Source organism: Gobio gobio (assembly GCF_949357685.1).
Source record: "Gobio gobio genome assembly, chromosome: 1".
In the NCBI taxonomy this organism is placed as follows: domain Eukaryota; kingdom Metazoa; phylum Chordata; class Actinopteri; order Cypriniformes; family Gobionidae; genus Gobio; species Gobio gobio.
This window is the reverse complement of record NC_137097.1, coordinates 55,549,154-55,568,302: the sequence shown is the minus strand read 5'-3', so window position 1 is coordinate 55,568,302 and position 19,149 is coordinate 55,549,154. Positions and strand designations below refer to the sequence as shown.

At 36.7% G+C, this 19,149-nt stretch overlaps 1 protein-coding gene across 1 annotated transcript in view; it reads right to left on the bottom strand.

Moving 5' to 3' along the window:
* The window catches only part of ca10b (carbonic anhydrase Xb), a 34,475-nt gene that overhangs the window by 9,521 nt on the left and 5,805 nt on the right, over window positions 1–19,149 (bottom strand). The window contains exons 3-4 of the mRNA XM_079823571.1: window positions 7,067–7,209; window positions 1,707–1,892 (exon numbers count right to left, since the gene is read on the bottom strand). Of these exons, the coding sequence (XP_079679697.1) occupies window positions 1,707–1,892; window positions 7,067–7,209 (329 nt within the window). The remainder of the gene's footprint in view (window positions 1–1,706; window positions 1,893–7,066; window positions 7,210–19,149) is intronic.

Below are 19,149 nucleotides of genomic sequence, written 5' to 3'. Positions count from 1 at the left end.
AATCAGAGGTGAGGTGAGGTGAGGAGAGGGCCACACATCTTTGCACCAAGATAAAGTGTAAACAGTTCAACTCATTAAAATTATTTGATATGTCTGGCACAATACGTTGTTATTGACAGGTTGAAAACTAGCTCTTGTTGAGCATTGATCTTTGTTCATACTCTTTAAGTATGAGGGTCAAAATACATACACACTGTTTTGTTTTAAACGTTATACACTTTTTATTTGACACTTTTTTAATGTTTTTGCAAGTCTCTTCTGCTCAACTAGGCTGCATTTATTTGATGAAAAAGACAGTAAAAACAGGAATATTATGAAAGACTGTTTTCTATTTGAATATATTTTAAAAAGTAATTTATTTCTGTGATGTAAAGCTGAATTTTCAGCATCATTACTCCAGTCTTCAGTGTCACATGATCCTTCAGAAATCATTGTAATATGATGAGTTGCTGCTCAAGAAACATTTATTATTATTATCAATGGAGAAAAGTGAAAACTCAGGATTCTTTGATAAAAAGAAAGTTCAAAAGAACAGCATTTGTCTGAAATAGAAAGCTTTTGTAACATCATAAATGTCTTTATTGTCAATATTGATAAATCTAATGCATCCTTGCAGAATAAAAGTATTGATTTCTTTCAAAATCTTACCGACCCCGAACTTTTGAACTGTATTGTACAGTATAATGTTACAAAAGCTTTCCATTTAACAAAAAATGTTGTTCTTTTGAACTGTCTATTCATCAAAGAATCCTGAAAAAAATTGTACACAACTGTTTACAACATTGCTAATAATAAAAATATTTCTTGAGCATCAAATCATCATATTAGGGTGATTTCTGAAGGAACATGTACACTGAAGACATCACAGGAATTGTTAAGTTACATTTTAAAATATATTAAAATAGAAAACGGTTATTTTAAATTGTAATAATATTTTCAATATTCCTGTTTTTACTGTATTTTTGCCTTGGTGAGCATAAGAGACTTCTTTTAAAAACATTTAAAAATCTTGCCGATCCCAAACTTTTGAACGGTAGTGTATGTATGCATTGCATTTTTAATATATTTTTGAATAGATTAGATTCAGACAAATTTGTTTCAAGAACTAGGCTCCACAAAAGCTTTAATGAGAACCGGTGTGATAGATGGGGTCCGTCTGTACCCAGCCTGTTTTTTCCTCGCTATAAACATGTACATTTACAGCACAAGACCAATTCATATCCTGTGACTGTGCAAACTGGAAAATGATTCATTGTCTTGTTTTTATTTAGCCTGTTCTTACAGCAAAATCGCTCCCGTAATCATGACCTTTGCCCTTAATCCCGAATAAAAAAGACTAGACTTTATTAAATGTAAACTCGGTGACACAATGCGCACATATTCAGAGAATATTTCACAAATGTATCTCTAGTGAAAGTTGCAACAATTGATTTGGCTTTGGAAAATGTATTTGATCTGCTCAAATGATATCTCACAGTCTTATTTTGTTTCATGTTGTCAAAGGAAAGCAGACTGATGGAAGGAGAGTTTTCATTTCTAGTGTAAAGCTAATTGGATAAGAGGGACTCATTTCACAATTTTGCCTACTTCATTAACTTCAGTGCCAGTACTTCAAGGTTTTGTCGCCACATCCAGGCGTTTGAAGGAAGACAGGTTTAATTGCATCCCACAGAAGTGATGTATTTCCAGGCTCTATGTTGGCTCACCTCTCCAGGGAAGGCCTGGCCGTTGAGCAGGTGCTCGGAGCCCCGGCTGTCCTCGCTGCCAAAGTGAAGCCGGATCTCCTCCAGCCTGTAGCTGTAGCTCAGCGGCCCGCCAGAGATGTTCACTAGGTGTGACTTGTCTGGGCGCAGGGACACGTGCCGGCCCGTGTTGTACATCGTTCCACTGACCTGAAAAAACAATTCTAGATCAGACATTCTTCTTATTTCTGACCTTTTATGATAAAACAATATTATGTGATTTCATGTTAACAAGGAGTACATTTGGGAGGACAAAGGTGAAGCCATTTTCACCTGGCTAGGCTAAAAGGCATTACAAGCGCTGTTGGACATTGTGTCTCCCGCACAGGGAATTCCTGGAAAAATAGGTACGGCTACAATGAACACATTAGTTAGTTCTGATAGACTGAGTTTTTTTCAGGCAAATCTGGTTGACAGGTGCAACTGCTGAGGTAGGAATTATGTAGAAAGTGCATCTGAGCAGAAAGACGAGAGCCTATAAATGGAAAACAGCACCTGGAATATTTTGCTTTTACTTGGTGGTAACTTAGCTATTTATATGATTAATAACTGAGACCAAAATGTGTCTTGTTACGGCGCCCTAGTGATCAGAACATCTTTGTAAACAGCTGTGAGAGCATTTGTGAATGTATTCTAATGGGAGATTTCAAATTAGTGAATATAGTTGGCTCATTTGTGATCTAGAGACAGTTTAAGAAGTGCTGATCCCCCAGGAACATGAGAATGAGCAATACATTTAGCCTGACGTTTCATCAGGATAAATTCTGAGCAAGAGGTAATTACGATCACTTTGAACCGTAGTAATTTAGAATAAAACGGCAACTTAAGCTGAACTATAGCACTCGGAATGACACTCATTATTCACAGCATTTATCACAACTGTCCACCGAAACACAGAAGACTGTGGAAGCCCGTTTCCAGCTCTGACTTTTTCCCCTCATCATTTTATTTCATATAATTGAGTGATTTTATATCTCACAACTGTAACTTTATCTCACAGTTGTCTCTTTATTTCTTACATTTGCAACTTTATATGTAAATGTTAGGGATAGTGATGTCACTAACCCACCAGAAGCTTGTTGTAGTCCCAACCGTCCATTTGTTGTAGTCCTTAAAAAGCTATTTCTTTAAAAGAAAATATCTCCCTTTTCTTTGAGCCTTTTAACTTTGCAGATGTCGTTTATGCTCAAACAACGTTACACACTAACTAAAGTTAAAAAAGTTAAATCATAATCAACCAACCCTTTAAAGGCAATACGTACGATTTTTTTGATTAAAATATCCCAAACCACTAGAACAATGTTGTATATTTTGTTGCCTTGTGTACATTATCCCAGATGTTTCCAAGAGTGTTTAAATCCAGAGAAATTAGCCTTTTTTACAAGGACATGGACTGTGTCCGTGCGTCGCCTATCAATGAGATCATACCTGCATTACCCTCGGTTTTATTTTGTAGAAACCATGGAAACACCAGAGATGCTTTAATATATTATGTTTTATTAGACAAGGGAACAACTGTTTGGATACATTTATAGACTGAAAACTTGTTATATAGCTAAACACGTTAAGTCTTATTGTTTGAATTTCGTTTTCTTGATTTTCCACGATGGAAAATATTGATCTAGCTCAGTGTTTCCCAACTTTTTCTCCATTTTGTGGCACCCCTTCGCATACGTTACGCTTGGGGTGTAATGGTACAGATTGCTCATGGTTCGGTTTGTATCACAGTTTTAGGTTCATGGTTTCGGTACGGTTCAGTATTTGCTATGTTCAAGGAAAAAAGGACTACTGTCAAATAAAAATAAAGAAAATAATAAGAACAAATAATTTAAATACAAGCAGCAGCACAAATAAATACTATTGAGCAAAGATACTAATAAAATAAACTATGCTTTTCAGGTTTTTCCGGTACGTCTAACATTAGTTTTCAGGTACAGAAATTGATCAAATGTAAAATAACATTGCATATTTGACTGTATAAATTAAAGAATAATCCTATTAAACTTACAAAAGCTATTCAATCAAGAGCAGTGAGTGATGTCCTTGTGTTTTGTTGTTTGACATTAAACAGACAGCAGTAAAGGCTACTGCCCCTTTAAGACCTAATGCACGGATATGTGTCGTCTTTCTCGACTGTATAAAGTTTATATATATACAGGGATATACAGTCTGCTCAAATACTCATCAAGATGGACATGTTGACATACTTTTTGTGTGAGTTTGTCCGTTCAAGAGCCAGACTTGAAAGAGAACTCAATATTTGCGCGCTGTGAGACGTGTGCACGCTTTCAGATGAGTGCACAGAGACACATTTTCTCACAGTGCTTTTATATATAAATAACATTCAGAAACTGTAGGCCATTTAAAACAAAAAAAAGGATCAATAAATAAATACTGAAACCAAAAAAAATAAGAAATGACATTTATTTATTATGACTGATTTCACTATATGACATGTGCACACAACACGGACCGATGGGGCAGATGCACACTGCGGCACGCTTTTTGGACAGGTGCGTGTTAACTGCTAACATAGTAATCTATTCATATAATGTTTTCTCTCTTAAAATGTAAGCCAGCGTACATATCAGCATTATCATATACGTGTAAAGAATTGAAGTTTGTGATGTAAAACAAGAGCTTATTGATTTAGTTCAGTCTGCCAGCTATTTTATTCTATCCGTTAACGTTACTCCTGATCGGAGGCTTCCAGCTGGTGCAACAGGTGTCCTGACAGAAAAACTAGCCATTCCTTTATCAATACACGTGAAAAGCACCCCGAAGGCATTAACCCATAAGAACCCACAGTGACACTGGTGATTATCTGGAAAGGTCTTTTTAAAGTATTATCCCTCCATTTCAACTCAGGAAGTCCCTACGTGACATTTAAGGAACACCCAGGTTCAGTCATGTGATAATGTGTGCAATTTTTGTTGCCATGGCAACATTTCCAAAATGGTGGCCTGTCTTTCAGTGTCAGCAATTTTTTTAAACGCTTGTTTTTGTTACTAAAGGTATGTTTCAACCCATGCAACAATTCGAACGTTTTAATAACATACCATAGATTTCACGTAACCTGATTTTAATACATTTCTGAAAAAAATTATATAAAACAAGTTATGAAAATAGTGACATATATGTCACATCGGGCTGTTAATCTTAAAGCAGTAGGTGGAATTTTGATGTGACGTATTTGTCACATTAAGAAAAATGTTAATGAGCTGCTCAAATAATTTAGCTGATTCAATATTTTTTTTGTGTTATATACTTTCTCTATGTGTTATATAAAATCTGGAACTCAGAAGAATGTTAACAGCACTGTTAAAGAAATGGGAATATTGACTGGTATTGATCTGCGCATGGGTCTGCACCAAATGCCAGGAAATTGTGCATACTTGGGAAAATGACACAAAGTGTCCCATTGTGGCTGACAACATGTCACGCAACCGTTTTCAGACTCTACTAGCATGTACTAAATTTCAACAACAATGATTCGTAAAATCGGCTAGCAGGGGATAAGTGTTGGAAGATCCGTCCATAGCTAGATATGTTTCGTTAATAATTTTGAATAATATACGTAAGTTTGATATATGTTGTGAAAAAGAAAATAAACAGAAAAAACCTGCTATTTAGCAAAAAAACTGATAAAATGTTTGTTAGCAGAAACATGTGACAAGTGGTCCATTAAGCTTGTTTTATATGCCCCCAATTTTCCTATAAGGAGAAATTGGTCCGGATTCTTAAGGGGGATCTGTTATGTTTAATCTATTACGTTTTGCTATGTACAGGTCTATGTCTTTTGAATTAAGATGCGCAGTGAACTGTGTTGCTTTGAAACTCATGCTGGTGTCAATCATTTAATATTCGCTCCAGGCTGTTTCTGCCTGCCAATATGGCGTTGTAAACAGAATGGGTCATGTGACGTTCGGAGCTCTACAGTGTCCTGCACCCACTAGTAAAAAAATATATCTGATGTCTAAATAATTTTTGGTTTGACTGTATATCTCACAATTAACTGAACTAAAGAGACCAAAACAAAAAGAACAAAACAAATCCGATATTTCCATTCAGCAACTTAAGAATGAAAGAGTGCCTTGTCTATCTAAAAGAGACCATAAACTTTTCCATTACTGCCCACAGTTTTCATGCACAGATTCCATTATTTAACAGCCCTCTGGTAACCAATGTCACTAACCAATCAAACTGACTTGAATTCATGGAGAACATTTAGGTCTCCAATGGAGTTTTGTCTAGGAATAACATCAACTCCCCACATACAGAGCACAGTCATAACTAGCTCAAAGGAGCAATGCATACATAAATGTAATTAGGTCTCTTGAAATAAGAGCAGAAAAACCTCCAGAGGAAAACACGAGCACGCTTTTATTCCTGGCTCCTGACTAAGTCTAGGGTACTAATGTATTATTGAGAGACGATGAACTATGGTATATCATCCATAACCACAACCTCTTGGAGCTTCACTGGAGAATTCTTCACTGACAGGCCCTGTCAGCACAGATGGTGAGCCTGCCTAATCTCCCCCAGCAGATGCACAGCAGCATTAATCATAAAACAGGATGTTAAATCAGGAATTAACTCCTTCCTTTCCCTCCAGCTCTGTGGAATAATATTCCCCCCTTTGCACTCAAGATCTGTATGACAACAACTGTCTGAATCCCATAGAGGTCAGACCGATATCTGATGTATACCAACCATCAATAATCAAACGCTGCATTTGTGTCTGCCTGGTAAATGAGTTTAGTCACACTAATCTGCTGACCGACTGCAGGTGCGCTTCATTGAAAGCAAATGCCAAGCAATTTTGCACGCCGGAGAGAATTAGCCATCTCATTACAGGACCGTTGTAACAAACTAACAGTCGTGGAGCATTAGCCATCTTCAAAGGCTTCATTTGGAAGGTTTCACTATTATGCTTGGCAAAAATAATTGAAGATCTGCTTCATTGGCCATTAGAGGTATATAAAAAAGCAATCCAATGAATTAAGATTCAGCAACAAACCAAACAGCTAGCGGTCTAAACAACAGCCATAGATAGAAGTAAATACAGAATGTGATTAGATTTGACAAATGGACCGCTAAGCTGGGGTTATGCCGTGTGACCCGATCTTGTCAAAATTCCAGTGAATTATGGGACAGTGGTCTAAATTGAATTGTGTGATTGTACATCTTCTACCGGTTTAAATAATGTGAAAAATAGCTACTTTACGATTAAACGGATATTATAGAGAAAGGATTATGTTGCAACTGTCAATCACAGTGTATTTTAAGAAAATATGATATCCAGTCTCCTTTCTGGTACTTACCTTACGTTGCCCTGCATTGAGTCGCAGTGGGTTGAGGAAGGGGTCAAAAATCATTCGACTGGTTTCGATGTTGACAGGCGACTGTCTCTTCCCAATGGCGCACAGGTTCCAGGCAGTGTTAACTAGTCCCCAGAAAGATGGCACTAGGAAAATATAAACATAAAAAGTCACGTTCAGAGCATTTGCTTTAAATTCCAGCAGTAGACTGATGCGTTTGCCGTTTTGTAATGGGTCATGATCTGATTGGTGGGGGATATGTTTGGGATTATCTCAAATTGCTCATCCCAAATTTCCTCCTTTAGCCCCATCCATGGTGTGGATGTTGTTTTTGAGTTTTGATCTAAAGGTTGATATCTTTCGAGACAACCTTTTGACAAGCAATCGGTTTTACCACTTAATTACCAGGCGCAGCACCGGTTCTCTTTTGAGGTCATTATTGTGCATCCAAATGAAAGAACTGCATGTTAATGCGATTCGCTTTGCGTAAACAAACTCGTGAAAAAAAAGAAACACAGATGGAATTAGTCACATTCGCCACGCAGCCAAAGGACATAGTTGACCTTATATGATTAATTTATTCTCTGAGATGTTTCACAGTCCTAAAACAGTAAACAACTTCATTGCTGATTGGAAGTTTTTTATTAGTGCATTGAACCTCGAACCTCATATTTGTTTAGAAAATTAATGTGACAGATCAAGAGAGGAGCCCAACACCTAGGAAGTCCCTGTCTTTAAAAGGACATAATTTCAGCCAAAAAGTTCTGTAATGATTTACTCACCCTCATGTCGTTCCAAAACTTTCTATCTTCTGTGAAATAACAACATCAACTTCAATTGTATGGGCAAAAAATATCACATTTTCCAAAATATCTTTGTTTATGTTAGCCTGGATGCAAGCCTAACCTAGCCCCGCCCAAAACATTTGATTTCGGGAAGTTCGATCTGGACTTTAGCTGTTCGGACCAATCAAATTGTCAGGGCGGGCTTTATACCATGATGGACTGATGATCGACAGTAACGTAATCCTCCACATCTCCAAAGAGCGCATGGGTTGAATTCGTTCTAATCCTAAACGGAGAACTTGTTCGTATATGCATTCACTTTTACTATTTCTCTCAAAAATTATGATTGTGTTGGTAAGTACTCCGTGTATCCTTAGAGGCCCCCTGAAATCAAAACGGAAGTTTTTTAGCTTTTAGTATGATTATGTTTGCCTTAAGGTTATGAATAAGCTGGTGTGTTCCAAAACAATGACAACATTTGCAATTAGGAGATATAAGCATTCAAAATTTACAGTCTCTCACTTTCGTTAAAATGAATCACAGATTTTGATGACAACATCGCAGACTTCACCTTCTCATCAAATCTTCTGTCCAATCAAATGCTCTCTAGATTCTGAAGCGTCCTGCCCCCTACACTATAAATAGACTCCGAAGCTGCGTCTGAAATCGGTCAGTTGTTCAAACATTTACTATTTTCTACATGGTGAATGGCACATAGCGCACTATACATGCGATTGGAAACGATTCAGACATGTAATGCTTTCAGTTGAGGCGAATGAAGTCTGGTTTCACGTTAGTTTCACGCCCACCGCACACACACACACTCACCAACAGCTCTGGTCTGAAGTTAGACTAACGTTGGATACTCTAACGCAGCGCAGCGCGGATCATATGCGCGAGTCGGCGCAGACAACAAAACATATCGGACCCATTTAAATTCTGCACAGAATGTTGTATTTCAAAGCGATATGGAGGAGATTATGATGATAAACAGTTAGAGATTAGGAGAAAACTGGCTTTACCAAAAAGAAAGGCTCTAGTCAAACTGTGGTATTGACGAAATGCTATTGGCTGTTTCAAAAAAGGGGAGGAGCTGCTAACAGCTGGAGTCGTTTCAGGGGAAATTACGTCAACACATTGAATAATGCTGCGCGTTTCAAAGCACTTCAGTGGGCCTTTAAATTCTTTATTACACCGACAAATATTGTTTACACTCATTTTCTTCTTCTACTTCTTCCAGCGTGCACGCAGTTGAGTTCTGTTGACAACTATGCGTCGCTCAACTCGTCACTTACTCCGTTGCTCTGATTGGTTGTAGGTCTATCCAATTGAGTGCAGAGGCATTTCCTTTCCTGGTTTGGTTGAAACACACCCCATAATCACAGTCCAATGGCGCAGTATCAGACTCAGACTGAGTATGACGACATCAGGCTACGTTTATGTTCCACAGAAGAAAGAGTTTTCATGACTAATCAGGACAGACTTATTTTTGAGCTATCCCTTTAACGGAATCCAGCAGAGGTTAGTGACAGCAGCATAAGCGCAAATGATATTGCGACCCTGACCTCCACAGTGGCCATGTCAATCACCAAGAGCTTGGATGTTTCAATGCAAAGAGTATCACCTTTTGTCCCCATAGGCTGAGATTATAAACAGATTTATCCAGCATGAACAAGCGATCCCCGACCTGATTTTCCTCTGTGGGAGTGAAAACTGACTAGGCTACGTGATGCGTTGGCGTATTAAATCAGAATGAAAAAATGCATTAGATACAAAGATTACGCTATACTAGGAAACTGTAGAAATAACACAAGCTCTGTTCCTTCGAATGCATGAAAGCTATTTACGAGCGATTCGTGTATTTTCAACATCTCTTTGTACAGTGACCTAAATAAATGATTGTTTCCAAAACTGTGATCTTACTAAGATGTAATCCTGCTTTTGTCTGGCATCCTAACATCCACTGAGCTCATTACGTGAAATTGTTTTTTATGTTTTTCACTTCTCACTTTCACTGCCTCTCCCTGTGCTTTCTTAAATGTCAAGGACAGACAAAATATGCAACTGTTTATAAAATTGAAGGAGGAATGAGTAAGAAATGTGTGCTTATGTAAGATATTACATATACAAAATTCTAAAGCCACAAGGTTGTCAAACACTAGTTGTGTCATGATATTGAACTGGAAAATGGAGAAATATAAAAAAAATGGAAATATAAACATATTTTTTTGCTTTATAATGGCAGTGAATGGCAGTCAAAAAAATTTGAAGGCCAAAAAAATGCATCCATCCATTATAAAAGTAATCCATACGTCTCTGGGGGGTTAGTAAAGGCCTTCTGAAGCGAATCGATTGTTTTTTTGTATGAAAAATATCCATATTAAACACATATATATAAAGTAGGGCTGTCAAAAGATTAATCGCGATTAATCGCGTCCAAAATAAAAGTTTGTGTTTACATAATATATGTGTGTGTACTCTGTTAATTATTATTTATATATAAATACACACACATTCATGTATATATTTAAGAAATTTTTGCATGTATATACTGTATATACATTTATTTAATCTATAATATATTTAAATATAAATGTTTTATATATAAAAATAATATTTTTTTCTTAAATATATACATGCTTGTGTGTGTATTTATATATAAATAATAATTAACAGAGTACACACACATATATTATGTAAACACAAACTTTTATTTTGGATGCGATTAATCGCGATTAATCTTTTGACAGCCCTAATATAAAGTAAAATATCTAGCTTCCAGGAGACCGCCTTCTGTATTCAACTTACAAAGAAAGTGTAGCGTCTCTCGCAGTTCAAAACAGTTACGCTACGTCCAACGTTATCGTTATGCTTTTTTTGTAAATTGAATACGGGAGCCCATCCACCGGAAGCTAGATATTTTACTTTATAACGTGTTAAATATGGATATTTTTCTTACAAAAACCCATCAATCAAATTTTGGGCTGCCATACACTGCCATTATAAAGCTTGGAAGAGCAAGGACATGTTTTAATATAACGCAGATTGTGTTCGTCTGAAAAAAGAAAGTCATAAACACCTAGGATGGCTTGAGGATGAGTAAATTATGGGGTAATTTTCATGTTTGGGGGAACTCTCTCTTTAAGGTCCTGTTGAGTGTCTTTGTATTTTTATCTGAACTCTCTCTGAATCCATTGTTAAGGTCAGCAGAGCGTTTTGAGCTCTAGTGCTAACAGTCTGCCCTATCCAGAGTGATATAATGATTTTGCTGTAGCAATTGATGAGTGGTAGACAGATGGCACCCTCATCCCCAGGGATCTGTGCCAGATTTGGCTTTGGGTTCAATACATTAATGAGATCTCTGTCAGTGGTGTTTAGGTATGACAGGAGACAAATACATCAACTGAACAGTGTACAGTACAATGCCTGAGCGCTGATGTTACATCATACTGAAATCTGCATAAAGTCTTAAATATGGAAGAAGAACATTTATTTTAATGCTTCAAATATGTCTTTGTATATTTATATACATATATTCTCTTGGCTTTACACATTTCTGCAATTGAGAATTTATTCAACAGTGCAGTTTTCCAGATGAAGAGAAAGACATTAAAAGGTTTTGCTTTGTTCAGATTTGCTTACACAATGTTTGCTTATAGTGCTGATGGGAGATAGCCGAACATATAGCCTAATTACAGCATAATGGTGAATTGCTTCTATGGTTTTGCTAACAGAAGCACATAAATTCAATCACCTGAAACGTCAGCCCAACACTTAAATATTGTTTATTTTTTAAATGTTAAAAGCAAACAAAAGCGTTCCACGCGTTATATTGAGTTTTTGTAGAAAGTTTTCAGAGTAACATGATCCTTCAGAAATCCCTCATACACTCTTAAAAATAAAGGTTCTTAAATGGTTCTTTGGAGGATTCCATGAAGAACCTTTAATATCCAAAGAACCTTTCCATTGCACTAATGGTTCTTTAAAGAACCTTTCACAAAACGGTTCTTCAGGGAACCAAAAATGGTCCTTCTATGGCATCACTGTGAAAACCCCCTTTTTGGTTCTTCCTGGCACCTTTATTTTCAAGGGTGTATGATGATTATACACACATCGTCTCTGATTTTGTTTGTGAAATATAACACACGTTGCTTTTTTTGTGACAGGTTTTCACCATGGATTTCAAAAGTAGAACATCTCATGTAGCAGCTTCAGCATAACCCTCAGGAGAACAGAAGAGATGTTCTCAAGCAATTAACAGTGTCAGAACTTTCTGCCATAGCTATGTAAGCATATAATGAGTGTGCCAAAAACAAGACAGAAATATTCGTTCATGAATATGCACACATTAAAGAGAGGCTCATATCTCACTGGAGTGAAATAGTCCATGACTGAAAATAGCCAATGCTTGTCAATCATGAGACTTTTTGGCGTATCACATTCAACTGATAAGACAAAATTATAAAACGGAAAAGGGTTTCTTCCTCCTAAACTCAAAGTAGTCTCTTTCTTAAAATAAACATTTACAGAGTTACATTTTATTCCATTTACAGTTACATTTGATTCCTGTTGTGAGTATGATTAATCATTCATAAATGTACTTAAAGAGATAGTTCACCCAAAAGTGAAAATTAGCCCATGATTTACTCCCCCTCAAGCCATCCTAGGTGTATATGGCATTCTTCTTTTAGATGAATACAATCTGAGTTATATAAAAAATGTCCTGGCCTTATAATGGCAGTGAACGACTGCCCAAACAAAGTGCATCCATCCATCATAAACGTACTCCACACGGCTTTACTTTATAAAGTAAAATATCTAGCTTCTGACGGACCGCCTTCTGTATTCAACTGACGAAAAAAGTGTAACTGGTGCAACAATGACGTCGGACGTATTAGTATTAGTGTTTTGAACTGCAAAAGGCGTTACACTTTCTTTATAGGTTGAATATGGAAGGTGGTCCGCCGGAAGCTAGATATTTTACTTTGTAAGGTGCTAAATATGGATATTTTTCTTACCGAAAAAAGCTTCCGAAGGCCTTTATTAGGTGTGAGATGCGTTTTATCTCGTTTGGTGGGTGTGTCAAAAATGTCAGCCCAATCAGCAGCAACATGTATATAAACCACGCGGTATTAAAGAGACAGCTCACACAATGGGTCCAAGTAAAGTTGTTTACAAATGTGTCCGCTGCAGCTCAGTATGTATGTGCAACAATTGAAGATATTAGAAGACATGATTGTCGTTAAAAAAAATAAAAAATACAGTATATATATATATCAACATGATGATGATGATGTATTTATTTATATTTTTAACTTCATTGCAAGGCAAATTTCATACATGGTTAAGTGCTTTAAATAAAAATGAGAAAGAAAATACAAGCTATTAAAAAAGTAAGAACTAGAAATAAAATAAAATAAAATTAGAATTGATTACCAGGAGATTAAAAAAAAGGTTAATTAAATGGGATTGGGATGTTGTCTTTTATTCTGGACGGCAAGTGATTGCATGTATTTTGCACTATTAAACACATATTTATATTGATTTCATCAGGCTCCGAAAATTCCTCAAAAAGAACACAAAGAATGGCCTTCTCAGCTGCCATAGTTGCAACTCTTGCGTCATCAGAACAGGGTGTTCAACGCAGCACCGTTTCCATTTAAAAAACGTTTTGCAACGTTTTGTTGGGGCTGAACGCAGCCCTGTTTTGAAAAAATAGCAATTGCTTCCATTTTATTTGGTGGTGCAGAAATTACACACTTCACCTAAACTATACCTGATATTTTACAGTAAGATCAAATTTAACCAGAACCGTGAACAACCGAACAAGTGTCACAAGTGCTTAAGGCAAACACTACATTTTAAAAGATTACTATTAAATCGCTGCCTATAGTATTCACAAAACCATTTGGACAAGCAAAAGAGTGTTTTACTTGTGAGAACTGTCTTGAGATGAATCCAACATGCTCCGGGAAACGGAGGATGTTTGGTCTTTGAATGCTTTCTTTTCTTCTTTCTTTCATAGTCCCTTTCTAAGTCTCAAGGACATTTACGCAATATAAATCCAAAGAGTTTTTCTCCCTTGCAGAATGCTTAATAAAGAGGTAAATTTATGTGCAATACATATATTTATGAGTTGCTATAGGGCTTACTTGATATCCCTTACAACTATGATTGATGCTGCACTGCTGTGTCCTTGTAAGTAGATCTAACATAACTTTTTTTTTTTTTAAATATAAAGACCCTTCTTTGTGAATATGTAGGAATTGTATGGATCTGTCCCCTATAGATGTATTAAAATGTTTTAAGCATGCTAAATAGAAAATACCATTATAGTCCATAGTTGTCAACGTTCAAAGGGGTCCTTTCCTGGTTACATACATACTGACTGACTACATAATTAAGTACTTGGAATAAAACTCATAAAGTGTCTCAGACCTCCGCTTCAACAGTAAGCATTAATCAGTTGAGACCACAAGCTGTAAAAATAGATTAAGCTATAACCAGGCCCACATGGGATCTGCACCCGCTGAACAAGATATGCAGAGAATTAATTCATCCACACTGTGTAATTCATCCTGCGTGTTCACCTATTAAATATTCTAGCTAATTTGATTATTATTACATTTTACAATGTTTAAATCAATTTTGCCGAATTCTTCAGATTTTGTCTCAGAAAAAGTCACACTTCCATTTAAAAGTTTGAGGTCACAAAGATTTTTTAAATGTTTTTGAACTAAGTCTCTTTTGCTCACCAAGTCTAAATTTGTTTGATTTAAAGGTCCCATGGCATGGCATTTTTCTATTATTTTATAGTGTTTCCTGAGGTGTACTTATATTATTAGTATGATTTTTACATCATAAAATGTCATAATTTAGAAATAAAAGGCATTTTTTCTATACTGCTGTTTGCCCTGTGGCTGAATGCCCTGCTTCAAGAGGCGTGTCTGCTGTGAGACTTCAGTAAAAACGCCCACTGTTGTGATTGGCTGACATCTTTGCATTTTAAATGAGCGGAGGGGGCGTGGTTTAACGAGGCACGAGCAGGCACGAGTCTGCCAGAGAGACGGATGGACCTGAGTTCACTTCTCATCAGTTCTCTCAGCATGTCTCAGTTCAGGGTGAACTGTTGTAGTTACTAGCATATACTTCAGGTTATTAGTTTATTTCTAGTCGGAGGGGCTGTCACTCATGTCAGAAAGTTAGTAACTTTAGTAAATTATGGATCAGCGCTGACTCGAGACGCGAACCGTTTAGAACGATTCAGTCCGATTTGGTGAACTGGTTCGGTTCACTAAAAAGAACCGATTCAAAAGAATGATTCGTTCGCGAACCGGACATCACGGAGACGAAGCGATTGCTAACAAAGTTATTTATAGTAACTACTGCGTTATGAGAGCGCTGTCAGTCAGCGCGAGTTTATTGTGTTTGTATCTGAGAGTTCTGAATAAACACGAGTCCCAGTCACACCGAGTCCTCTTCATCATTATTCTACCAACTTTGTAACACATGCAATGTACCATTACAGCGAGATGAACGAGTTAGTAAGTGTTGAATATAGCATTATTTCTAGATATGTTCCAATCATATGAATAGCGTCATTGACGCGCATTGAGTGACGTTACACAGCGCAAACAAAGACACAACAGCTGTAATCGAATGTAATCCAGTTTATTGTGGGGAAAGCTGGCTAGCCTAGCCGGATACCCTCACGCTTACCCTCCTTCTGCTTAATCTCACGCCGCGTTTGGTGCCTCCGCTGTGGGCCAGATGCAGTACTGGGGGTCGGGGATGTTGGAGGCCGAGCTTCGGCGTGTTTGAAGTTTATCTCTAAAGATGTGGCTCTGCTGATGTTGAGCAGAAACTCCCGACTGTATGCACATTTAAGAACAGATAGACGTGTCGAGGACGTACAAAAACACTGACTCACAAGATAGAAAACACGAAAACACCGTTCTGTCGGGAGAGAGAGAGAAGCCGCTGCATGTCCACAAATAATAAATAATTAGCTACACATAAGAAATCAATGATCACAGATCAGAAGGAACTGAAGAAAGACTTCTGTTTTCATTTGTACATCCAAACACTGAGAAACTGCCAGTGTTCACTCACAAGTAACGTTAATGATCTCGAGTGTTTGCATGGGCGTGCCAGATTCTCTGGGCGGGGGAAAGGGAGGAAACCGTTCCTGCTTGGACGTCAAAGCAGGAGACTTCAGGATTGGCTAGTCTGGCCTGTCATTTTCTCAAAGGCAGAGAGAGACAGCCAGAACTCGGTTTTACACCGATCAACATTTCTATCCACTTGGGGACAATATTCAGGCTAGGGGAACTCATATTAATGTTGAAATACCTCATAAAATGAAAATTTCATGCCATGGGACCTTTAAAGCAGTATAAACTGTAATGATGTTAGATATTTTTACAATTTAAATGTTTTTTTTATTTTAATATATTTTAAAATGTAATTTATTCCTGTGATCAAATCTAAATTTTAAGCATCATTACTCCAGTCTGCAGTGTCATATGATCCTTCAGAAATCATTCTTGCTGATTTGATGCTCAAGAAACATTTATCCTCAATGTTGAAAACAGTTGTGCTGCTTAATATTTTTGTGGAAACTGATATATTTTGTATTAGAAAAATCAGAAGAACAGTATTTATTTGAAATAGAATATTTTTGTAACAATGTAAAATTCTTTACTGTCACTTTTGATGTATTTATTTGCTGGATAAAAGCACACTTTAAAAAACAGTGTCTGGGTAACACATTACAAGTTAGTGAAGATAGTTGTCACAGTGTGTTATGGTTTGTTTCATGTTCATGTTTAATTTTCTTATTTTGTCATGTTCACGGTCATGTTTCCTGGTTGTCATGTGATTCCCATGGTCATGTGATCTTGGTTCATTGTCTTGATTGTTCACAGGTGTCCCTTGTCTTACTCACTAGTCCTTGTGTATTTAAGCCTTCATGTTTGCAGTGTGTCCTTGTTGAGTATTGAATGTTTCCGGTAAACCACTGTTGGTAAGTTCTTTGTTTAGTCAAGTCTATTCAAGTCATCGTTTGTTTTGTATCTGTTCATAGTGATGGGCAGACCGAGGCAGTGTAAATGCAACAAAAACACAGGCCAAACATACATAAAACCGTCTTTTACAAGTCTATTGCAAATGCTTTATTGAAAATAAAATATTTCAAATGCAATTAACTAATCATCTAATAAAATTAAATATTAAGTGTCTATGTTATTTTATCAATTGCCAGGGCTTTTTTTTTTTGTTCCATGGATGGCTCAGATAAACAAGCCAATACGAGAAGATTACTTACTATTATTCCTTTTGATTATACTAATGTTTAATTAAAACGTATACAGATGTATAAAATATGTTTAGAGATCAGGTAAAACCCACAGACACTTGTTCAGTGGTTCTCAGTGACTCCTCGCCCCCTAGTTGAACCACTGACTTCGAAGTGTTTCGAAACAGTGATGACGTAACAAAGCCTCGTTTACCGAAATCATGTGACTTTGGCAGTTTGATACACACTCCGAACCAATTGATTCGTTGGCAGGCAGCGTTTCTACGGCGGCTTCAAGCTTCCGGAAATCAGCGAAGGGTAGGTCGCTGAAGGAGATAAAATCTGATATCCTATGGCTTGACACAGCCTTTCATAGACTCGTTATTCAAATGTAGACAAGCTGTTTAGGTGGGAGCTCTGCCTCGCCATAGGTTCCTGCAGTTGCCGCAACACAGCCAATCAGAAGCGTAGACACGCTCCACTGTATTAGCTATGAGCACTGTGTTTTACATAGATACATTTATAGGATAAAATTTTTGCTTCATATTCTTGAGGAAAAGAGATTCCCCTAGCGTATGCTACGCAATACGAGAGTACTCTCGAAAGGGAACAGAAGATCCGTAAAGATTCGAAGCTTCATGAAGCAGTGTCTTGAAATTGCCATCACTATCTGTTCATGTTTTGCTCACTTTGGATTTATAAATAAACAGCACTTGGGTTCGTAAAGCTTGCCTCCAGTGGATTCCATACGTTACAATAGTAAGACGAGAAGACTGACAGAGCGATGTCAGACGATTTGGTGTGAAACAGATCCTAAGCATCATTGACAAATATCTTATCTTGTAAAATGTGTGGTCAGTACCGCCTCTCCCTATACAGAGTATGAGTGATTGTGAATTCGAAAAAGTAAAGTGAAAGTAAAAAGTGTACAAAAGCCATTTCAATACTCCGCATATTGATAGCAGCTCCCTGGCATGCACTCACAAATTATATACAATATTATTACCCGACTTTATAATGGAAAGAGAAGGCAAAATAATTGAAATATTTCCTTCCATCTCACATTTTTCCCCATCACCATGTCTCTTTATGGACTCCATAAAATTAGTAATTTCCTTTCCGAATATAGCATTAGGCTTCGGGCACATCCCTAGTAATCAGATTACTTTTTTAAAGTAACTAAAATAACGCATTACTTTTAAATTTACAACAAAATGTCTTACTCTTTCAAATAAGTAACAAATTTAGACTAAATGTGAGCATGCATTTTTATCTTACTTGTACAAAAACAGATTCAGTATTCTTCAAAATGAATAAAAACAGTGAAATGCAAACTCAGATTATTACGCAAACCTGCAATAATTAAATACACTAAATTACAAAAATGTACTTAATGCATTTTAATCTCACTTTATTAACCAATGACTTTGCTGCCGACCTTCGGTGATCCAATTCACCCATGACACTTTCTTTTCCAGAATGGCAGCACAGCTGAATGGTTTATTTGAGCTGCGCCCTCTACTGTACAGGAGTGAATTTGCATTTCCATCCAGCACAAGCCAGGTGAGAAAAACTAATGCAAAAGTAATGAAACGTATTACATGAAAAGTAACTAGGTAATGCAATTAGTTTTTAGGGAGTAATGCAATATTGTAGCTCATTACTTTTAAGTAACATTCACCATTAAAAACTATATAAAACAAAGATTGTTGGAGTGCAAGAAAATAGGCACAAGAAGATTGGCACAAATATGGATTTCGATCTTGATTCAGTATGAATTCATATGTATATAGCCTACTGTACATAACGAAAAATATGTTTGCCTTAGCACTATTTTAAACGTTTCTTCGGTTAAATGATATGTGCTTGAATTCATTAATATTCACTTGTGTGTGCTTATATAAGAATCATTAAAAATATTAGGATGTAAGTTATTAACGTTTTTAAAGAAATCTAGTGTTTGATCATATCTAAATATTTATTAAAATGCCTAAAAATAAGTAAGC